The sequence below is a fragment of the Pimephales promelas genome, chromosome 9 (assembly GCF_988280905.1).
Source record: "Pimephales promelas chromosome 9, fPimPro1.hap1.1, whole genome shotgun sequence".
In the NCBI taxonomy this organism is placed as follows: domain Eukaryota; kingdom Metazoa; phylum Chordata; class Actinopteri; order Cypriniformes; family Leuciscidae; genus Pimephales; species Pimephales promelas.
In genome coordinates this window covers 18,643,505-18,665,329 of record NC_142777.1, presented here as the reverse complement: position 1 = coordinate 18,665,329, position 21,825 = coordinate 18,643,505, and the positions used below count along the sequence as shown (strand labels likewise).

The window sequence follows — 21,825 nt, the reverse complement described above, 5'->3', positions numbered from 1 at the left end:
AAATAATAAGATATAAAACTTGATTTTACTTGGTATACATTTTTCATGCACTTACTATAGAAATAACTCTAAATTATTTACAATTACAAGCAATTAAACCTACCCATGTTAGTGTATATTATTCAGTACTTATGTAAAATAACCAGTAATAACAATAATTTGCAATTACAACTAAATAGCATCTGAACGAACTGGACCTTTTTTTACAGTCTATGACTGGATCGTTTTATGAATGTACCTACCCGAAGCGTAAATAATAAAACGGCAAAACTGGTTTACAGGTTTAACCATCAGTGTGCAGTGGCCTTTAGACTGTTACGTTACGGTTTAACAGATTTTCAGCCGCGCTCACGATAATGTGCACGAGCGGTAGTGTGTGTAATGTGTTAATTGTAAATATTTTTATGTTCGTTTATATCTGTTGTTTATTATTCGATTGTATCTATGCGAACTTGGCTTGTTGGACTGCATAGATGATTGGACTGGTGATCGTTGATATGCTTTTATTTTGAAATTGAAACTCATGTAACGTTAGGCGATCGGTTCAGCAGTCTCAAAGCTGCTGTGCTGTCTTCACTCTACTGGCAGGAATGAGCTCTCACCGGAAATGAGGTGGCCTTTCTCGAGAGCAAGCAAAAAATAAACACGTAGCCGTGACTACAAGAGTTTGGAAGCATAAAGATTGCTTTAGATGGAAGGATAGAAGCACGACGCTGTCACAAGAAGAGGAACGCAAAAGAGGTCATCTCTCCAAAGCAGAAATAGCGGATTTCTGCGGCTGTAGGTAACGTTAAGACATCTCAGTAACGTTACTGACTGCTTTTAGCTAGTCGGCCAGTTCATACTTGCCAGCATATGGTCGGGTTATTATAACGTGTTTTCGCGGATTTAGTCAGTATTTATTATCTGTGTTGTAAGTTAGATTAATAACGACTCATACTCTTTCGTAGCATTCTTGTAACTTGTTCTGTGCTAATGTTGTTTTCAAAAAGTCTGCAACTAATTAATTGTTAAAAAAGAAAAACATAATACAATGTAACTAAAGCTTAATTTTAGTCACTTCTGCTTTTAGTAATATTTAAAAAATGCCCGGTTTATGCAAATGCCTACTGTAATTCTGGCCCTTACTTTCACTTCAGTTTACTAGAAATGTCTACTCGGGGAGAGGCAGGTGACTTTTCCATATTTATACGGGTTTTAGTTTTGTTTACTGTTCTCAAGCGGTAGTTCACGTGAAACTATTATCTCTTCAAACGTAAACTAACATGAGAGGGCATGTCACAGTAAACAGTAAGTTACAACTTGCTACTGAAATATGTCATGTCACATGTAATAGCTCAATCAGTGTTTTATGGATAAAACGGCTTGTAAACAATTTTTCAGGTACTTGCATTTACCTCACAAAAAGCCATTCACTGTTCATAAACTGTATAGTTAGATGTTTGTTATATTTTTTACTTTAATACCATTAAAATGTATTATTATGTAACATTCTTAAAAACGTCCTTATATCCAATTGTATACATAAATAATGTCAATTAAAATTGGTGCGTGTCAACTCTCTGGTTTCCACCAACATTCTTCAAAAAATATGTAATGACAGAATTTTCATTTTCTGGTGACCTATATCTTTAGTTAATCTTTAACAATAATGTACCAGCTGACAGGGTTCCCTGTTTCGTTTACTTTACAACATTAGATTTTTCCCCTTGAGAAGATGTGGTACTATAAAAGTACTATATCCATGTATATCCAAATGAATAGATATTGAATCCATATCGAAATCGAACCACAAGCTCATGAATCCAATTCTCACTCCAAACTGAATTCAAACGTTGGCAGCCCAGTAAATACATAGCAGCCTAGTCTGCATGTTTTTAATGTTCTTGTAAGAGCACTGTGTTTTCAGTAAATGCTTATTGTGCAAGTGCTGTGTGTTTGAATCGCTTATAATTTGCATCTGGGAATTAATGAGAACCATTTATAAATCTGTTGCTCTCAACAAAGAGAAGCAATAAGGTGTTTAGCTAAAATAAATACTCAATGGTTTAACGTATGAAAACAAAGAAATTAAGACAACCAAAAATGTTAGAATTTTAATTTCACCATTGTTCTGTTTTTTAATAATAATAATAATAATAATAATTATTATTATTAACATGTATTATTTATAACAATCCAATTCATACTTTAATAATAACATTGTATTATAATATAATGTATTATTATCATGATTATTAAACACTGTTTATTAGATAGATAGATAGGTAGATCGATCGATAGATAGATATTAAAATTGTTTATTATTGCAATATAAAATATTTAATTTTTAATTTGATGAAAAATATTTTTTTATAATAATTGCCAGGGGGGATGTGTGCTCAGGTTTTCCCCTTTAGCTGATGACATGCCTGCAGCTGAATGTTGTTAATATGCTAGTATTTGTTTGAGTGTCATGAAATGTTGCTTGTCGTCATCATTGATTCTGAAGCTCAGAGCATTTTCTCCTCTCTGCAGTGCAAGATGGTGCGAGCCACTCTTGTGACGACCATCAGTTTGGCACTGACTGGCACAGTCATTGCCCATGCCTACTTCCTCAAGCACCAGTTCTACCCGACTGTGGTGTACCTCACCAAAAGCAGTCCTAGTATGGCAGTAAGTCGCCATTGGTTTATTCAGTATCAAATGTTGATGGAAAGACAGGTGAAAGACTAAACTCTGTACTTTTTCTTTGACAGGTTTTATACATTCAGGCTTTCGTGTTGGTTTTCCTTTTGGGGAAATTTATGCGGAAGGTCTTCTTCGGGCAACTAAGAGCTGCTGAAATGGAGGTTGGTGTCCAAGTGTCCGAGGGCAAATTTTTATTTTTGTCATTCTCATTTTTATATTCTTTATATTTTCAGCACCTGATCGAACGCTCCTGGTATGCCGTAACGGAGACCTGCTTGGCCTTTACAGTCTTCAGGGATGATTTTTCCCCTCGCTTTGTGGCCCTTTTCACTTTGCTGCTTTTCCTCAAGTGCTTCCATTGGCTGGCTGAAGACAGGGTGGATTTTGTGAGTAAATATGGAAATGTTATATTTTATATACAATGTATACAATATACAGTATGTAGGGCTGTCACAGTATTTGGATGCGATTCAATTAAATGGAAAATAAATGTTGTTTATCAAGTGTAACAACAATAGACTATTAGAACAAAATATTGAAGTCACATCCCTGTTTTTATAGCATCAAATAACTAACTAAAACCAAACTTATTTAAAGAACAAACACTTGAACTAACATCAGTGTGATTTTTTTTTTCTTTCTTGTTTTTAACAGTCTTGTTCTGTAAAACCATGATGACTTGCTTTTGATCCTTTATTTGAACCAAAAATGATTGAGTGATTATTAAATATTTGTGACAGCCCTAAAAAAATATAGCCCTAAATGTATTATATATATAACAAATATATATTCTAATGTTTTTATTTAATTTGTTAGATGGAAAGGAGTCCAAATATATCATGGGTCTTCCACTTCAGAGTTCTCTGTGAGTACATTGTGACTGGGTTTGCTGCGGCCTGTTTTCTATAGCACCAGTACATCTCTTACTTCCCTTTTATTTATGAAACTACTTTACCAAGTCATTTTTTTTGAACATGCAAATTTTTGGAGCTGCACCTGCATTTAAAATTTTAAAGCATTTGACATTAGACTGCCTTCGGAGTCACTGTGTTGTGGTATTGCATCATTTCATGAGCGTGTCACTACTGTTCTTTTTTTTCTGGTACAGCTCTTATGGTGTTGCTGGGAGTGTTAGACTTTCTGTTTGTCAATCATGCGTGTCACAGCATTATAACAAGAGGGGCATCAGTGCAGCTGGTTTTTGGATTTGAGGTGAACAACAATTTCATTAATATTATTGAAAGGCCCATTGACCCTAAAGTCTCACATGGTGGCCCATAACTTGATGAAGTTGAGCAATTTGGAAATCAGAACATATTTTATACTAGAGTTTTAAAATGCCATAGACTTTACAGTAACATGAATTCTGCATTTATTTCAGTATGCGATTCTGATGACTATGGTCCTCACCACCTTCATCAAGTACACCTTACATACAGTTGATCTGCAGAGTGAGAATCCATGGGACAATAAAGCTGTCTACATGCTGTACACAGAGCTCTTTACAGGTACGTCCTAGACTAGAGAACCGAATGCTGCTTATGGATCAAATAAGCCCATTTACAGATTGACTGATATTATATTTATCCTTCAGGATTCATCAAGGTGCTTTTGTATATGGCGTTCATGACCATAATGATAAAAGTGCACACCTTCCCTCTGTTTGCCATTCGGCCCATGTATCTCGCAATGAGGTGAGTGATGGATACATCATCAGGTTCCAGCTATGAACCCCTGTCTAGCTTGTCTTTATTCTTTTGTCATGTTCAAAATGTCTGTCTTCATCAGGCAATTCAAGAAGGCAGTAACAGACGCCATCATGTCTCGACGAGCCATTCGTAATATGAATACTCTGTGAGTGTTTCTGTAAAATAATCATATCTTTTAATATGAAATTATTTTTAAAGATTTTAATCTATTTTATTAATTACCAAATGTTTTTAGTATTAATTTATTTATATTTTTTTGGGTTTTGTTTAGTAAAAAGTATTTATTTTATTGTGTATTTAATGGTAATTTTATGCTGTTTTTGTATTTTGTTTTTTTTGTATATTAAGTCTTTTCTTTTTTAATATGTTGAGTATGTATTAATGGTTTACTGAGTGTTTCTCAAATCGCTGGTTGCCATGCTTTGTCACAGCTATCCTGATGCCACCCCTGAAGACTTGCAAGCCACCGACAATGTGTGCATCATTTGCAGAGAAGAGATGGTGACTGGAGCCAAGAAACTGCCGTGCAACCACATCTTTCACTCAAGGTTCATGTCCACTGATTGACAAATCTCAGTTCCTTTGGTCTTGATACCTGCAAGCTTATTTCATATGGTCTTTTCCTCTCATTGTAGTTGCCTGCGCTCATGGTTCCAAAGACAGCAGACATGTCCCACCTGTCGTATGGATGTCCTCCGAGCATCCCAGCCAAACCAGAATCCAGCCCCAGCTCCTGCACAAGCACCTGCCCCAGCTGCTCCTGCACCCGTACCTCCACCTGTTAATGGTAAGACCAGGCTGGTTCATCTGCTGAAATTTGGTTTTAAAGATTGCTAATTGAGATTGTATGCCTACACTTCTGTGCAGTTGCTCCAGGTATGATGCCTCAGTTTCCTCCGGGGTTGTTTCCATTTTGGGGTCCCTTCCCTGGCGCACCTCCTCCCGCTGCCCCTGGAGCACAGGCAGCTACTGACACCCCACAGACCAGTACCGATGGAGCTCAGGGATCAGGTGAACATCTGTTCTACCTCCCTGTGAAAATGTAGAATACCCATGATTCTCATAAAAAATTCTCACCGTCTGTCATGTAGAATCAGGAGCCAGCAGCTCAACTCAGCCGACTGCAGACAGCGCCTCTGCTGCTCCTGGAGCTATCCCTGGATTCCCCTTTTCCATGCCGCCACCTTTCACGTCAGCTCCATGGCTGCCGATGCCTCCACCTCCACCATTTAGTATGTCAGACTGGTCAAAATGCTTTCTTGTTAACAAATAAAACTTCATGTAGAACAAATGCTTTAGAAACCTTCCAGGTCAGATATTTGAGTAAACTGTGATCTCTGTTTACTAGTGTCATCCATGCCACCGCCACCATCAACTCTATCCACCATGTCAGAGGCTGAGCTCCGAGAACTGGAGCAGGAGGGCAGGCGAGGTTTGGAAGCCAGGTTGCAGTGCCTTCACAACATCCACACATTGCTGGATGCCGCCATGCTCAACATTCACCACTACCTCAGCACGGTGGCTACATTAAGGTATGCAAGTGTTGCTTAAAGGGGGGGTGAAATAGAGGTCTTCACGGGTCCAAAAATTCATGCCCGAACCGAAATAGACCCGGACCTGTCGTTCATTTCAAAAGCTGGACCCGGACCTGTGCAGACCCGAGAAATGTCATAAATGTACTGCCCGGACCCGACCTGGACCCATCTATTATTTGAAAACTGGGCCCGAACACGGCAGGAAGACGCAAACCCGACTGGACCCGATTTTCGCATATTATTTCACACGAGTTGCGAAAAATAAAACTTTTTGTCTTACCTAATTTTAGTAGCTTTAGTCACTTCCTTTTAACGTTACCTGACTGTGATGCATTACAATCCACCGACAAGAAAGTTCTATCCATGTTATTTCTCTCGTTTTTCCAAGCTTAATCTACTCATTTTTTCAGCTTTAAAAGTCCACTTGATGTCACGGTGATGGATGACAAATGCAACCTTGCACATGTACATTCTGACTCGAGTTAACTCGCATAATAACTTTAACTGTTTTCCAACTATAATAACGATTGCTTGTTCAGCTTGATCATATCTGTGCTCTCTGCTCTTCATTGAGTCTGAATCTGACCACCAAAACTTTAAGATTAAACAAGACCGTTCATTTATATTAATATAAATTAATATAAAAAATGTAAAGCACGGTTCTGCAGAAGCTCTGGTTGCCATAGAAACATGACACGCTCTTGAGATTGCACTTGCACTCCGATCGCACGGGTATTACACACAATGTTAAACAGACCCGTGACCCGAAGTAATAGATTCGGACCCGACCCGGACCCGGCTGATCATTTAAAATCTAGACCCGAACCCGTACGGGTCCCGGGTCGACGGTTCTCGGGTGCACTGTGAAGACCTCTAGGGTGAAACACTCAGTTTCAGTTAATCTGGAGTACCTATAGAGTAATATTGCGTCCATCATATCTCCAAGAAGTCTTTAGTTTTATTATATTTATAAAAGAAAGATAGGCTGTACCTAGTCTTTCCCGGAAAAAGCCGAGCGGGTGGAGACGTGCCGTGTAGGCGGAGCTAAATAATCACGAGCGTGCAAAGCTTTAACGTTGACAGCGTCTGGAAGCTGGGAGGAAAACACAAGGTCTCGAGTGTTTTTTTCGAGTCCCGCCCCTCCTCCACTGTGATTGGACGGCTGGGTAAAAAGTGACAGTGATGAGCGCTGCGTTTTATCCAAAGTTGAACATTTTTCAACTCCCAGCGATCAGTAAAAAACGCTGAACGCTGAAAAGCGCTCCCATTGAAAACATACGCCAGGCGCATGGAAAAACACTTTGGTGGACACACGGCCTTACTCGAAACTTGTAATAACCAAGGAGGAGTATTTTGAGAACAGAAACACTGAATCAAACGTACAACTTGATTTTTGAAACTTTGTCCATGTTTAGCTCATTTTACAACCAGACAGTTTCTGGTCTCATTGACTTCCATAGTATACTATGGAAGTCAATGAGACCAGAAACTGTCTGGTTACTGATATTCTTCTAAATATCAAGAAAATCGGCTGAATGGATTTGAAAACGGTGAAACTCAACTGTTTGACTCTGGGGGAGTTGTAAAATGAACCTATTCCAAAAAAAGTGGAGTATCCCTTTAAGCTTTGATAGAGTGGCACGCCCAGTTCCTACCTCTGAAATCCCCGTGTTTTTTTCTTCTAAACTTCCTGTTTAGTCCGCCAAGATCAGAAACCAACACTGGTGAAGTGAGTGCATCAGTGAATCTGGAGTCCTCACCCTCCCCGGTCAACACGGAAACCCCTAGTCAGGAGAACGACGCTCCGAGCGGTGAGTGGAAGAAAAAATACTGCCACAACTTCCTGAATGACAGCTAACATTGTATAAAGAGAGTCATATTTGTATTGACTCGGCCCCTGATACACAGCATGACTGACAGTGAAATGTTATATTTTATATTTACACACACACACACACGCGCAAGTGTATGTATGTATGTGTATATCCTATATCCACCTCCTACTCTCCTAAACTATTATACTAAAACCTGGGCCGCATGTTAGTACCAGGGTCATTGTATTCTCTTGTTCCTAGGTGAATCTGTGAATGGAGCTACAGGATTCTCTCGACCAGACTCCACCACAGAGGACGACAAAGACAGGATGGAGGGAGATGAAGATGACGGTGAGCCGAGCGCCGCCGAGTTGAGGCGGCGTCGTCTCCGTAAACTGGAGACCACGCCCACTCCTGACCACTGATGATGTGATGCGTAAATACATGACGGTAGAAACGCTTCTTACAGACTTTTTGGGCACTTTTCATGTTGAGATGTCAGATTATCTGAGGAAAGTTCATGTGTTCTTAGATGTTATCTAAATGAAGCACATCAAGGCACTTCCCAGTGTATGAGGATTCGTCATTGTCGCGTGTACAGAAGACTCGGCTAGAGAACTGGTCTCTGGGTAATCATACGCGAAGATTTAAAAAAAACCTTGCACTCTGAAGGTCAGCCTTGACTATTGAATCGAGTTTTGGCGAGACTTTCCTCTGAATGTGATTTCTGTTTCTCAGAGGATCAATAAGGTCTGTGGATTTCTCATGTGCCCTTAAAATTGGATGTTTTCTCCCTTCTTTGTGCATTTTCATTATTTCTAGCTCTACATATTAGATTTTGTTTTCTTAGATCTACTTTGGTTGTGGGTAAAAGATGACCATGAACCAATTATGAGTAAATTAACTTAATGTACATAATGTATAAAGTGTTTTAATAGGAGGATATGTACATACTGCACAATAAACTGTTCGAAACAGTCTTGTGTATGTCTGGTGAGTTTATGAAGTCTGAGGTCAAAGAAATGAATACTTTTATCAGGCAAGGACGTATTGAATCAATGAACAATGATACAAAAGATTTCTATTTCACATAGTGATGCACCGGCGTGAACATTTTGGTCGATACCGCCACAGAAAATTTCTAAAATTATTCTTTAGCTGATAAATCTGAATCCAAATTTGAATATAATTTCTGAGAGCCTGATTACATGATGTTCTCATTATAATTTCATGTAGCCTACGACAGACTTCAAACAAACATCAGGGCGCATCTGAAGTGTCTCAGCTAAAAGAAATAATCCATTATTTATCGGCTTTTATTTCTTAGCCAAATTTTCTTATCGAGCTGAAAATGATAACATTAAAAGATGAACATAAATTGTCTGATTCCAATATGGTGTCCGATATATCGTGCATCTAAATGACGTTCTTTTGAATTTTGTATTCATCAAAGAATCCTGAAAAAAGTCAATTTACACAAAACATTTCAACATCAATAAATGTTTCTTGTGCAGCAAATCAGTGTATTCGAATGATTTCTGAAGGATCATGTGACTGGAGGAATGAAGCTGAAAATTCATGCTCTCACATTAAAATGGATTTCAAAATATTACTGATCAAATAAATGCAGCCTTGGTTAAACATTTTTGAGGGAAACCAACCAGTTCAACCCAAGCGCTCTTACGTCCCTGCAGATCATCTGTCTGTCATCGTATAAAGCCCGCCCTGGTAATTTGATTGGCCTGACGATTTCTGAACCGATTATAATTACTTCTCAATTTATCGAGTCCAGACTGAACTTCCCGACCAAAAAATGTTGTGGGCGGGGTTCAGGCTGGCATCCAGGCTAAGCATTAACGTAAGGTAATATTAAAATTCTGAATCAGATAAGATTGTTTTTATGATCTCAAATGAGTAATAAAGATTCAGTTTCATAAGTCTGAGTGTTAGTGAAATTCCAACAATACATGAGCAACCATAAATATGTAAAAAGTGAGTTAAAAAAGAAAATGTTTAAATTAAGTTTTTTATTAATGTAAATTAGCAAATATCAGAGCACAAAGTACCAAATTTATTGCTTCCCTATGCACCATTTGAAATGGAAAGGTCACCATCCCACACGCAAAAATAACATCTGTTAATACATTTCAAAGAATCTCTCATGAATGATAAATGTGGTTATAATCCTTGTAGTAAAATCATTATCTGGTCCCTTTTATCATGAGCATCTAGTCTAATTGTGCTCAGCTTTAAAAAGTCAAGGTGCGATTTCAGAAGTATAGATGCTTCTGATGCATATTAGTGCAAACAAACCTATTGAGCTACTCAACAGGAAGAGGTAATGCTGTGCTATTGCCTGAGAAGGTCAGAGGAAGATCTCTGCAGCTTTGCATAGTGGTTAGGTCTGTGGAGTGGAGTAAAGCGAGTGGTGTTGGTTGATCTGGTCGCTCCTGTTGAAGAGGAGTGGAGTCGTCTCACTCGACCCAAACCAGCTGTTGGTGCAGACACTCGGTTTTAATCACTATATCACAACTTGTAACGTCAAATATCTGAGTTGCAATACTCAAAGCCTGATGAACACATTACCTGCTATTAGGATTGATACTGTGGCTCCAGAGAGAAGCCGTGTCATCCATTCCTCGAGGATCATCAAAGAAATATGACTGTGAGGCTTGTGTGTTGCACATGGCCGGGCTGCAGTTCTGAAATAAACAACAAAGCAAACGTCTCAATATATATATATATATATATATATATATATATATATATTGGCAGATTAGTTTGCTTTTCATTCTTTTTGTCATGGAACTAAACACAGAAACTAGTAATATTGTGAAAGATTATTACAATTAATTAAGACTGTTTTCCATTTTGCAACATAATTTATTCTTTTTCCCATTCATTTCCAATGCGGACATTTTTGAATGTAAGAAGTACAAGAATGACTGAAAAAAGCACCATGACAATTTAACCTTTTCAAATCATGTCCATGATTTTTTTTTTAGTTCACAAAGCAAGTGCTGACCCCTTTACCAAGTTTCTTACTATTCATTCATAACATGAAGTAAAAAAAATAAATAAAATAATAATACATTTCAGGCAAAACTGACCAAACAGTACAAGAGAGTTAATAAGTAGAGTGTATGAGCAAAAAAATAAAAACCTTTTCTTGAGGAAGTTGGCGAACTCTGAAGATGAGAATGAGCAGGCCGGTAGGTAGCAGCTCCCAAATGAAAAGAACTGCTCCAAAGATAATGTAGCCTCTTTCTCCAAGTTCATTCTGAAGGTCAGCCTTTGAGAAGAACACACAACCATCACAAACTGACCAGTGAGAGAAATACCCTTTCATTAGCAACCCACAAAGTGCAACTGCCCACCTGATCAGAAATGTTGTACCAGTCATAGTCAAAAGCCTCGACTTTATGATTCTGAGACAAAAACAGCACTGCAAGATTGTAGCAAGCCCTGCTAGAGAAAAGCAAGATTACGCCGGCCCCCAACACCACAGTCCGGCAAAGCCCCTGTAAACACAACACATCTAGAAATAATGCTTTTTTTTTACCAAAGTTTGTCTTGTTTATCATGAACAGTAACAGAGATTTATTCTTTACCATAAACTACGTCAGAATATTTCCGATTAAACAAGTAAAATAGATTGCGACTACCATTTGAGCTCAAGTCCTTGTAAAGTATGTACCTTACTGCGTAGATAAGGGGGGGTGGTGGTGGGCGAAAATCGAGTTAACAGGAGCAGAGATGTGGCCAGACACACAGCTTCCAGAATGAACAGTAGGTCATTAACCAGAACCCGAAGCAAAACCAGCCTCCAAGCATTTTCACCAGCTCCACCAGAACCTCCATGATCTGCGAGGCTTGCGCAAACTATGTTGACGCACAGGAAGATGGCACTCATGGTGGCATACACACACCGAGCCGCCCTTCTGGAAGTCAAAGTTCACACACAATTCTTGAGAAACTTGTTTCTGCCACGAAATAAATCAAAAGGTGATTGCAACTTTTTATCTCACAATTCTGACTCTATAAATTGCAATTGAAAAAAAGGGGGGGGGAAAGTCACAATTGTGAAATATAAACTCGCAATTCTTTCAAGACTTTTTCCTCACAAATACGAGTTCAGATATCAGAAACTGAGATATAAACTCATAATAGCAAGTTGTAAAGTCAGAATTACGAGTTTTGAATACTGAATTTTGAGAAATAAAGTCAGTGTTGAGAGAAAATTTCAGAATTACAAGTTACAAAACTCACAATTATGAGAAAAACAAATCCAAGTTTATCTTGCAATTTTGCCCTTTTTTTTCAGAATTTTTTCCAGAAAATAAATCTGAATTGTGAGACAAAAAGTGGCAGAAACAAGCTTCCATACAATTCTCATTAAACAAATGATATCCATTAATATTAAGGCAGTAGATTTAACATGTTAATTTAATTAGTTACGAAAAAATAACGTGTAACGAAAAAAAAAACAAAACAATTTGTTTGCCCGAAAATGAAAATTCTGTTTAGTTACATTTACTCACCCTCATGTTGTTTCAAATTTGTATGACATTTTATTGACCTGTATGATTATTTATGAAAATATATTTTGAAGAATGTTGGTAACCAAACTGTTTTGGCTATAACCATAAAGGCTTATGAGTAAAATGTTGAATATGTCAAATATTTAATTTTAAATCAACTTTTTATAATAACTTTTTGATGTTTTTCTTATTTAACACAATCAAGACTATCTTTTGGGGAAAATTTCTCTGCTACATTTGATGTGCAAATTAATTTCTGATTAAATATATGAATTCATGTTCACATCATGTAATTAATTTGATTATTTTATTCACTTGACACAGCACTAACTAATATTCATGTATGTGAATGTACTCACAGTGCTTTGCTGGGCTCAATGTTGAATACACTTCTGACTTTGAGCAACTCCTGTCAAAATGAAACATTGTTATTAAGAAGTGGCTTGATTTTGCAAACATCTCACAAATCTTTCTCTATGTAACTTTAACTCGACTTACCTGAGTAAAGTAAAGGTTGAAGAGACTCAGAGTGAAAAACTGCAAGCACACTGGGAAGCAATAAAGGAGCCAGTAGACTGGAGTGGACAAGTGGTTGGCCGCAAGGGCATCATGGAAATAAAACGAGAAGAGTGTTGTGCGAAGAGCTGCCCAGAACAGGCAAAGAAAAAGAAAAATACTCTGGTAGCTCCATCGCTTATGCCGGTAGAGTAACAGCAACCAAAGCTGAATGTATACCACTACAAAAAGACCCCCATAGAGACATGCGTAAAGAACCGTGACACCCAGCTGTACCGAGGGGGCCACGGCTGGTCTCATGGGGGAAGGTGGAACTGGAATATGCATTATGATGATGGATGTGAGAAAAATTTTAAACAAAAGAATGTACAGCCCAGAACATCAAAATAAAATAAAACTAAAATGGCATAAAATGTCAGTATAAATCATATTAGCAAATAAAAATAAAATTCAGCCGTACTGTCTTTGTCTGAGTATCATTATATGATATACTATTACTGTCCCATACGGTGAAGCGAGGATCAAACTACACGACGAAAACAACACTTCTTCTTCTGGAAAAAAAGTCCTTTGTGAGAATTTCCCTTTTCAACCTGTGATCTGCAAAAATAAAAGTGAAAGCGTTTAATGTAACTAAAGTAAGATAGCCAAGTTTCACATCAACTCAAAAATCAAGAACACAATTTTCCTCTTCGAAAACAAAAACATCGTTTATCTGACAACAGCCATTACAGTGTGACTGATTGGCAGTTTTGACAGTCGCGAATGACAGCACGACTTTTGTTTATTCGCTAGACCTGTTCGTCTGCACGGTGTACAGCACAGATTTTAATAGTTTTTAAATGTTTAACTCATTCTAACACTGAAACATTCGTATCAAAATTACTTTGTTTAGACCGATACAAAGTGCATAGCTGTGTGGCTAACGTTGCTAGATAAGGGTTTAAAATCGATTTGCTAGTTCATAGGGCGGTTTTGACATAAATATGCGATACACATTCTTTAAAAATACCCTAAAATATTACAAAAATGAATTCAACAATACCTTACAAAAATGAACAAGTAATCGACGTGACACATCCAATAAATCCTTTCCCTCATCACCAAAGTCCGGTTCGTGTTTATGCACTGCCTTAGTGAGAGTGAGAGACTCATCTATGGCGACATCTAGCAGTACATACTGGTAATGACAAACGTAAACAAACGTGACTTCCTCCTCATGCAAGACCACGCCCACTATGAAGTAACGAAAACAAGGATGCATTCCTTAAAATTATTTCTCTCCAAACTCTTCAAAAGTACAGAGGAGTTTCAAAAAGGAGAAAAGAGGAACAAAGAGACCCGTCATCTTAATTTTCAGGAAGTATTTTGTATTTAAGCATTATGTGGGGGTGGTTTGTGGTAGACGCCTGTTGCATTACCGCACTTGGCCTGTAGGGGAACCCTTAATCAATCAATCGCACTACTACTTCTACTAATTTACTACTGTACGGAGAAACGGCGGTTAGTTCAATTTTGCGCTTCAATAATCGTCATGTCAGCTGTCATTCCTTCCTGTCATTATGATTTATACTTGCCTTTCATTTCACGAACTGAATAATAAAGCGAGTACATCAACAACTTGGTTTAAATAACACTTTTTAAAAGTTATAGCAGCTATACTCATAATTTCATAACATGAACAACAAAGATGAGTGATGATGTGCGGTCATAGATTCAGGCTGTGAGTCAGAGGTGGTTTGTAACGTCTGAACGGTCTGAACTCATAGCGTGTTTAGTAGGCGAGGTTTTCTTCCTCACTTTTTCCTCTCGCTCTCTCTTTCTCTCGCTCTCTTTTCTTCACTGTACCGCACTGTGTGAGCTGTAGTTCTGCAGCCACGTCGCAGATAGATACAGCATCTCTCCTTTACCAAAGTATCCGCCCGGACCTATTACAAGTTTACCACCTCGTACAGATCGTCTTACGTTTTGTTTTTACCGTTTTATTTCTGAAAATAGTTACTCGTTACGGATAAGTTGAGAATAGTTATCGCCTGTGGTCATGGTGAGTAGCTTGCGTGCTAACTAGGGTTTCAAACTTGCTGGCTTGGTGTTTAAAAGGTTAACGTTACAGCTTTTTTCTTTAGCGTTTAGACATTTCAGTTTGTCGCACACACCTTCTTATAGGCTACTGAGCTTGCATAATGTTAGACAAACGTTTTGCTACTTGTTAACCAGTCTTGCATTTACAGATCAAGGGATATGGAGTTGATTATTCAGTATTATATTTCTTTTCTATCTGTCTACTCTACAGTCTTTGCATCGTTTAGTTAATTTAGCATTTAATAGTTTTATGTTTGATAATAACATACTGTATGTACCAAGTGTAAAGAGTGTCTACAAACAACAAATTAAATATACATTTTATTTGTTTACACCCTTTATGCTATACAGACTTGCATACATACACATGTACTAAAGCGTAAAGAGTGCATGTGTACAAGGCAACAAATTGCATATTGTGTTACATGTGTGCACACCCATTATGTAATGTTTTTGCATTAAATTATGTTTTTGAACTTATGCTATAGGAACCAGAGGATGTTTATTTTAGATCACCAGAACAATTGATAGGCGATGAATCGAATGAGAAAACAACATCCGAGAGGAAGGAGGATGGAGAGGAATCCCGTAAAGCAGGGAGACTACCGTTGTCCCGCATCCCTACCTTTCAAAGCTCTCTGGGCCGCAAGCGAGTCACCATCCAGAGTGCAGAGTCATCACTGAAGATGGATGGATCCAGCCAGCAGGGCCAAAAAGAGAAAGCTGGCTCTACAGAGGCTGGAAGAGGCAAAATGTCAGTATCTGGGGGGAGAGAAAAAGCACTGCCCATCCCATCGGCTCGTTTACCCACAAGCCTTGCTGATGTTCTCTTTGAAGGTGATATCTCAGATCACACCTCCACTCTTTTAGCTCCGAAAATAGATCAATCCCTTGATCAAACGCCTGAGATTACAAAAGACTCTGATCACGATGACATGTCACTGCAGCGACCTCCACTCAGGGACATCTATGAGACATATGATCACGTCGTGAAGCCCGTTTGTGAATTTGAAACTGCAAGTGCGGAGAACATCTCAGAAGATGAGCAGATGTCGGCACAGGATGATGTTGTAGAAGAACTGAGCTCGGGCTCCACTGATGATCAACCCGAGGCCTCGGCTCGAGTTCGTGAAGAAACTTTGAGTGAGGAAAAAGGAAGTGTATCCCAATCACATTGGACAGAAGAAAATCGTGTCACAGAGAACAATGTGAAACAGTGCTTTGTTTCAGATAAGGGTGATGGATCCACACTTTGTGCTCAGGATGAAACCGCTAAGATGCAGAAACCTTTAAATAGTAAAAAATGCATTGAAGAAACACGACAGGGAACCAAAACTGGCAATACTAGTCCTACAAAACACACCCAGGCCAAAATATGTACACCCTCAAAGGTGAGGTGAACTATATTACATGCAATATGCAAAATGAATGGTGTTTGCTTGGGCAAGCATATTATTGTTTTTCCTGTTGAGGAAATGCATTTACCATGATGAAGGGAATCACTGCAAATAATTTTCTTGTTTTCCAGTACAACTATCTAAACATTTTTAAATGAACAAACATTTACTTAAGAATAAACAAGGCATCTGTTTAAAACATGGAAAATGACTGCCAATGGGCTAAGAAAAAATACACTTGATTTCCCTTAATATTATGCTTTTTTTTAGGCTAAAACAAGATATTTTGTCTTTGGTACAAACTCGCATCGTTTTTATACAAAATAATAATAATACAATAAGTAGTTTTGCTCAAGTAAATTGTTTTAAAAATAAATGTTGAGATGTTCTTCTTTTTTACTGGAAAATGGGACAAATATCCTAGGTAAGAAAGAAAAATACTGCAGTGCAAGCCATATCTGTAGTACAGAATGTCTTTCTCAGGACTAATTTGACCTTTTTGATTTGCATAAATATACAAATTCGAAGTATCTGAGTCTAGTTGCCTTCAAATATTTGTTTTCCCATCAAAAACAGAACAGAATTTCAACAGAAGAAGATATGTAATGAAAAAGCCACAAAAGTATCTTGTTAGGTAGATGTTAGCATAAATAAATAGTTTGTCTTTCATTTTATTTTTATATTGTTTTAGCAGACAAAAGGAAGGAGCTTTTTCCTTTTCTGTCTCGTGCCCTCCGTTCTCCTTATTTTGGGTGGATTTACGTTACATATCTGGCAGTATGGAGTCCCTAAATCCATGTCACACCTGATGTCACAACTGGAGCTTCACTGTCTGGAAAGTTTCTGGATGCCTCAAGAGACATGCATCTCTGACTGTAGGTGAGGAAACGGATCCTGAAGATTTTTTTCACTTTATAAATAGCGAGTTTGAGATGTTTAAATGTGTTTCTAAATGTTCTTTATCAGGCTCACTCTTGTTGAGAGTGTCCCAGAGGGCCTCAGCTTCCCTTCAGGCTCACCTCACCTGCCAAGCATTTCAGAGACTTGGACTAATCTACTAAACAGAGCAAACAGCTCTGTCCACATTGGTGCTTTCTATTTCACACTCCGAGATTCAGACCTGGGCCTTACAGAGCCCTCATCTGTGCTGGTATGTCGTGCCGTGGACATTTTACTGTGCATAAGTGAGAATAATACACTCTATTTTGTTATCGACAGATGATCTAATAAGAGTTGGACAATAATAGGATAGTATTGATCGTGATTATATGGGAATGGGAATTATATGGGAATAGTTCATTTGTATCTTTTCTATAGGGCAAAAAAGTGTTCAACCAACTGAAGCAGCTGGAACCAAAAGGAGTGAAGTTGAAGATTGCAGTAAACGCCCCTCAGCCATACATTGCAGACACAGATGAACTGGTAGCAACAGGTACACGTTGCACACATTGAGAATTGTAAGAGCTTGAATGATTTTGAATGGATGTTATGCAGCCTATTCCCTTCAGCTTACTTGCTTTGTGCTTTCTCTTTTAGGGGCTGACGTCAGGGGAGTTGACCTGCAGAGCATCACTGGAGGCATTTTGCATACCAAACTGTGGGTTGTGGATAAGAAGCATATGTATTTAGGCAGCGCAAACATGGATTGGCGTTCTCTTACCCAGGTGAGTCGAAGGCTGTGTCCGGAAGCTGAAAAATGCTATCCTTGTAAAAATGCCAAAATGACCAACAATTCTGTGGGATATTGTCACAGTTTTGTAAGGTACCTTTGAGAAAAAAAACCTGCCTGCAAAGTCATTGCTTCATTGGATTGGATGGTAAATGGATCTTATTGGATGTTTCTGTTGACATGCAACGTCCTTGACATTATGTAATTTTTGGTTTGTTTTGATTTTATTCTATTCATTATTCAGTGCAGTTTATTAGACTATAATATCAAAATGGCCATCAACCGAAATAAACAATCCTATAAATATATGAATGCTTATGCTAAAATATGGTCAATATTTCTACTAGGTGAAAGAGGTTGGAGTGACTGTGGAAGACTGCAGCTGTCTAGCACAGGACGCTTCACGGATATTTGACGTGTACTGGGACATTGGAGCTCAGAAGAATGGATCTCTACCTCCTTTCTGGCCTGGCCGGTTCTCTGCCCTCTCCAGTTCTAAGTACCCATTAGCTGTTAAATTCAACGGTGTCCCTGCACGTGTCTATTTGTCTGTGAGTTGTGTTTCTCTCACAAGTTGACTTTGTTGTTATGTCTGGTTTTCGTTCACCATGTTTAGATATTTTTTCATTGCATGCTTTGCAATCATTTTTATTCAACCCGTTCACAATTCCACTCATTGTCTGACTTTTTTGTGTTGGCTGGTTTTCATTTATTCTATATGAGGGTTTTTTATGCATTGTGTAGAAAGGTTGGCTTTTTTTTTATATTGTCACCCTTTTCACTTCTGAAAAAAATATATCTTTTTAATGAATACATTGCATGGACTGTATGTATGTCCTGTGTCATTCATTTTCATTTGTTTCTAAACATGATATGCATTTTTTTGTGTGTGTGAGCAGAAATGTTTGAAATGGCAATTTTTGACTTGTTCTTTTAGAGTTCCCCTCCTCCTTTATCGTCACATGGACGTTCTGATGACCTCTCAAGCATCCTGTCAGTGATTGCTGATGCTGAGCGCTTCATTTACGTGTCTGTGATGGACTACCTTCCCATGTCCCAGTTCACGGAGCCCATTCGGTAATCTTTACCATTTTATATTGAGTAAAACTAAAAACAAAAAAATTTAAATAAACGTTAACTGAAATAAAATAAAATATTAAAGTACCCTCATTATGCTATTTTAAAGGTTGATAATTTAGTTTTGAAGTTCCTCAATAGGTTTACATGCATCCAAGGTATAAAAAAAAGACTTTAATTTTCTTAATGTCCAATGACGTTTGAGCAAGATTAGTAAGACTGGTTTCATAATACTGAAATTAATATTGACCAATTTCAGTCAGTTCAGAATTGGTTCTTTCTTTTGGGAGACAATAACAACATTCATTAGGCACTTTGATCTTTGAAACACACCTTTTGCATTCACAAACAGCCATTTTACACAATACATGAAAGGTATTATCCCCAAAAAAAAAACCACAATAGAGGCGCTCTAACAGCTAGTAGCCAAAGCGACTTTTCTCATTTCAATATACTAAAATAACTGTATAACCAACTATTTCATTATAACTAATAACTAATCAATAGCTAATAATAATGACAAAAACACAAAATTACTGATTATTTAACTAAAATGGAACTTAAATACATACTAGTTCAAAATATTAAAAAAATAGTATCTCAATACTAAAATAACATTAGTGTTACAAATAACACAGAATTACTGATAATTTAACTAAAATGAAACTTGAATACAAACTATTTCAAAATATAAAAAATAAATAGTATTTCAAAACTAAAATAACATTAGTGTGACAAAAAACACAAAATTAATGATAATTTAACTAAAATGAAACTTGAATATAAACTAATTCAAAATATGAAAAAATAAATAGTGTCTCAATACTAAAATAACATTAGTGTTACAAATAACACAAAATTACTGAATTATAAACTAATTCAAAATATAAAAAATAAATAGTATCTCAAAACTAAAATAACATTAGTGTGACAAAAAAACACAAAATTAATGATAATTTAACTAAAATGAAACTTGAATATAAACTATTTCAAAATATAAAAAATAAACGGTGTCTCAATACTAAAATAACATTAGTGGGAAAAATAATTCCATTAACTGAAGTAAGTTAATCATTTGTAAAATGTATTAAATTTGCATGTATGTGGTGTTTAATAGCTTAGTGAATTATTGTTTTCCATGATTTTTAGGTTTTGGCCTGTCATCGACTCGGCCCTTCGTGAGGCTGCTTGTACCAGAGGTGTTGAAGTGAAGCTGTTGGTCAGTTGCTGGAGTCACTCTCCTGGTGCCATGTTTGTCTTTCTTCAGTCTCTGTCAGTCCTCAACAAGCCCCCTCTGAGCTGCAACATTCAGACTGTACGTTTCTCTGCTCTTTATATCTAAAAAAAGTAATTGAGGCATCACATTTAATGCTTATAAACCTTTTATATACAGAAAGTTTTCGAGGTGCCCTCAACACGAGAGCAGCAAAGGATTCCGTTTGCACGTGTCAACCATGCCAAGTACATGGTGACTGATCGCGTTGTTTACATTGGTATGTTAGCTGTCTGCATGCACAATTTCACACTTGCATGCTTTTTCATATTGCTGCTATCTGACGGCAGGTTTCATAATAAAAACCTGCCAACAGAAACAGTCCATGTTTACATTTTGAAGCACTTTGAATATGAGTGGTGCAATAAAGTCAATGTCATATTTATAATCCTGTTACAATGATCGATTGTTATATTGTGTTTTACAGGAACTTCCAACTGGTCTGAGAATTACTTCACCCAGACGGCAGGGGTTGGGCTTGTTGTGAATCAGACAGGTTCTGCAGTGGGGCAGGGCCAGCATACTGTTCAGAGCCAGTTGCAGAAGATTTTCCAGAGGGATTGGCATTCAGAATATGCCCAACCCACCACTGATGTTCACGCAGAACATTGTAGCGGAAAAAAGCTTACATAATGTATCGTGCTCTTTATTTGTCATGTTGCTTAGCATTATGATTCAAAAAAACCAAAACATCAAAAACTCTTCCCTGCGGCATTCCTGCCTACTGATAATTTATTTATGTTTTATGTATTTGCCAAAAGGATGCTGTGCATTTTTAATGTTTGTTCTAAATATGACATTTTTTTGTTTTCTTAATCAAGTGCATTTATTGTATATTTGCATTATGTGACATTTGCCAGAATAAGGACAAGGTCCTTGAGCAAGCACTGATCTATGATGTTCAACTGTTTAAACATGCATGTCAATAAAATGTTGTAATAGGTGCCTTGGCTGTCAAGTTTGTTTTCAAAATAAAACTACTTTTCAGTAAGAAAATGCTTGTGCTCTGTTGTTCCTGAAATTATTTTTTAGCTTATTCGGGTCTTTTTAGGTATTTTTTTTTTTTAAGTTTACTTAAATATTACACAGTTTAAAGGGATACTCCACTTCCATAGTATATATTTTTCCTACTACGGAAGTGAATGAGACCAGAAACTGTATGGTTACTGATATTCTTCTAAGTATCAAAAACAAAAAAAACTGTATAACTCTGGTCGAGTGGAGCCTATTTCCAAAAAAAATGAGCCTATTTCCAAAAAAAGTGGAGTATCCCTTTAATGCATCAACATTTACATAAAACAAACAAAAATACAGATGTCTACCACTTAACAGACAAGCTGAAATTCAGCTCTACAGCTAATTTTAGATATTTTCTTTAAAAAGTGACGCCAAAACATAAAATAATTTAAAATGTGTCTTATATATGTGCAATTGTGCAAGCTAATTGATAAACGGCAAGAAATTGTAACTTCTGCTGTATCTCAAAACCTAGTGAGCCCCCTACCTAGACTTCATTTTTTAAGATTAAGAATGCTAGTTCCC

General features: G+C 37.4%; 3 protein-coding genes across 5 annotated transcripts; 2 read left to right on the top strand and 1 right to left on the bottom strand.

Annotated features, from left to right (window-relative positions):
* The first annotated feature begins 544 nt into the window (after window positions 1-544).
* syvn1 (synovial apoptosis inhibitor 1, synoviolin) lies at window positions 545-8,706 on the top strand. Of its 2 annotated transcripts, none has more exons than XM_039648755.2 (16): window positions 545-784; window positions 2,518-2,655; window positions 2,739-2,831; window positions 2,904-3,056; window positions 3,487-3,535; window positions 3,779-3,882; window positions 4,052-4,178; window positions 4,265-4,364; window positions 4,459-4,524; window positions 4,811-4,927; window positions 5,015-5,166; window positions 5,247-5,390; window positions 5,471-5,611; window positions 5,728-5,911; window positions 7,613-7,725; window positions 7,990-8,706. In XM_039648755.2, the coding sequence occupies exons 2-16, from the start codon at window positions 2,524-2,526 to the stop codon at window positions 8,151-8,153; spliced, it is 1,839 nt and encodes a 612-aa protein (XP_039504689.2). In that variant the 5' UTR covers window positions 545-784; window positions 2,518-2,523; the 3' UTR covers window positions 8,154-8,706. The 2 variants fall into 2 exon arrangements, with proteins under 2 accessions (XP_039504689.2, XP_039504690.2); XM_039648756.2 differs by having other exon boundaries at window positions 549-780.
* Window positions 8,707-9,736: 1,030 nt separating this feature from the next.
* gpr137 (G protein-coupled receptor 137) lies at window positions 9,737-13,938 on the bottom strand. The gene is made up of 8 exons (XM_039648758.2): window positions 13,831-13,938; window positions 12,768-13,385; window positions 12,629-12,678; window positions 11,426-11,669; window positions 11,106-11,249; window positions 10,892-11,020; window positions 10,315-10,430; window positions 9,737-10,220 (listed from the first exon to the last, which is right to left on the bottom strand). The coding sequence occupies exons 2-8, from the start codon at window positions 13,110-13,112 to the stop codon at window positions 10,127-10,129; spliced, it is 1,122 nt and encodes a 373-aa protein (XP_039504692.2). The 5' UTR covers window positions 13,113-13,385; window positions 13,831-13,938; the 3' UTR covers window positions 9,737-10,126.
* A 561-nt stretch (window positions 13,939-14,499) lies between these two features.
* Window positions 14,500-21,279, top strand: pld7 (phospholipase D family, member 7). Of its 2 annotated transcripts, none has more exons than XM_039649268.2 (11): window positions 14,500-14,829; window positions 15,356-16,258; window positions 16,959-17,143; window positions 17,231-17,414; window positions 17,582-17,696; window positions 17,801-17,928; window positions 18,281-18,484; window positions 18,871-19,010; window positions 20,160-20,325; window positions 20,404-20,503; window positions 20,711-21,279. In XM_039649268.2, exons 1-11 carry the CDS (start codon window positions 14,827-14,829, stop codon window positions 20,914-20,916), a joined length of 2,334 nt encoding a protein of 777 aa, XP_039505202.2. In that variant the 5' UTR covers window positions 14,500-14,826; the 3' UTR covers window positions 20,917-21,279. The 2 variants fall into 2 exon arrangements, with proteins under 2 accessions (XP_039505202.2, XP_039505201.2); XM_039649267.2 differs by having other exon boundaries at window positions 16,956-17,143.
* The last annotated feature ends 546 nt before the right edge of the window (window positions 21,280-21,825 follow it).

Excerpts from the sequence above, each read along its gene's own strand:
- pld7 (XM_039649267.2), top strand. Across the intron at positions 16,259-16,955 it reads AAATATGTACACCCTCAAAG|CAGACAAAAGGAAGGAGCTT; the intron begins GTGAGGTGAACT and ends ATATTGTTTTAG. Across the intron at positions 17,929-18,280 it reads ATTGGCGTTCTCTTACCCAG|GTGAAAGAGGTTGGAGTGAC; the intron begins GTGAGTCGAAGG and ends TATTTCTACTAG.
- gpr137 (XM_039648758.2), bottom strand. The coding sequence starts at position 13,112 with ATGCATATTCCAGTTCCACCTTCCCCCATGAGACCAGCCGTGGCCCCC. Across the intron at positions 11,021-11,105 it reads GGTACAACATTTCTGATCAG|GCTGACCTTCAGAATGAACT; the intron begins GTGGGCAGTTGC and ends TTCTTCTCAAAG. Across the intron at positions 10,431-10,891 it reads GCCAACTTCCTCAAGAAAAG|AACTGCAGCCCGGCCATGTG; the intron begins GTTTTTATTTTT and ends TGTTTATTTCAG.
- syvn1 (XM_039648755.2), top strand. The coding sequence starts at position 2,524 with ATGGTGCGAGCCACTCTTGTGACGACCATCAGTTTGGCACTGACTGGC. Across the intron at positions 4,525-4,810 it reads ATTCGTAATATGAATACTCT|CTATCCTGATGCCACCCCTG; the intron begins GTGAGTGTTTCT and ends GCTTTGTCACAG. Across the intron at positions 7,726-7,989 it reads GGAGAACGACGCTCCGAGCG|GTGAATCTGTGAATGGAGCT; the intron begins GTGAGTGGAAGA and ends TCTTGTTCCTAG.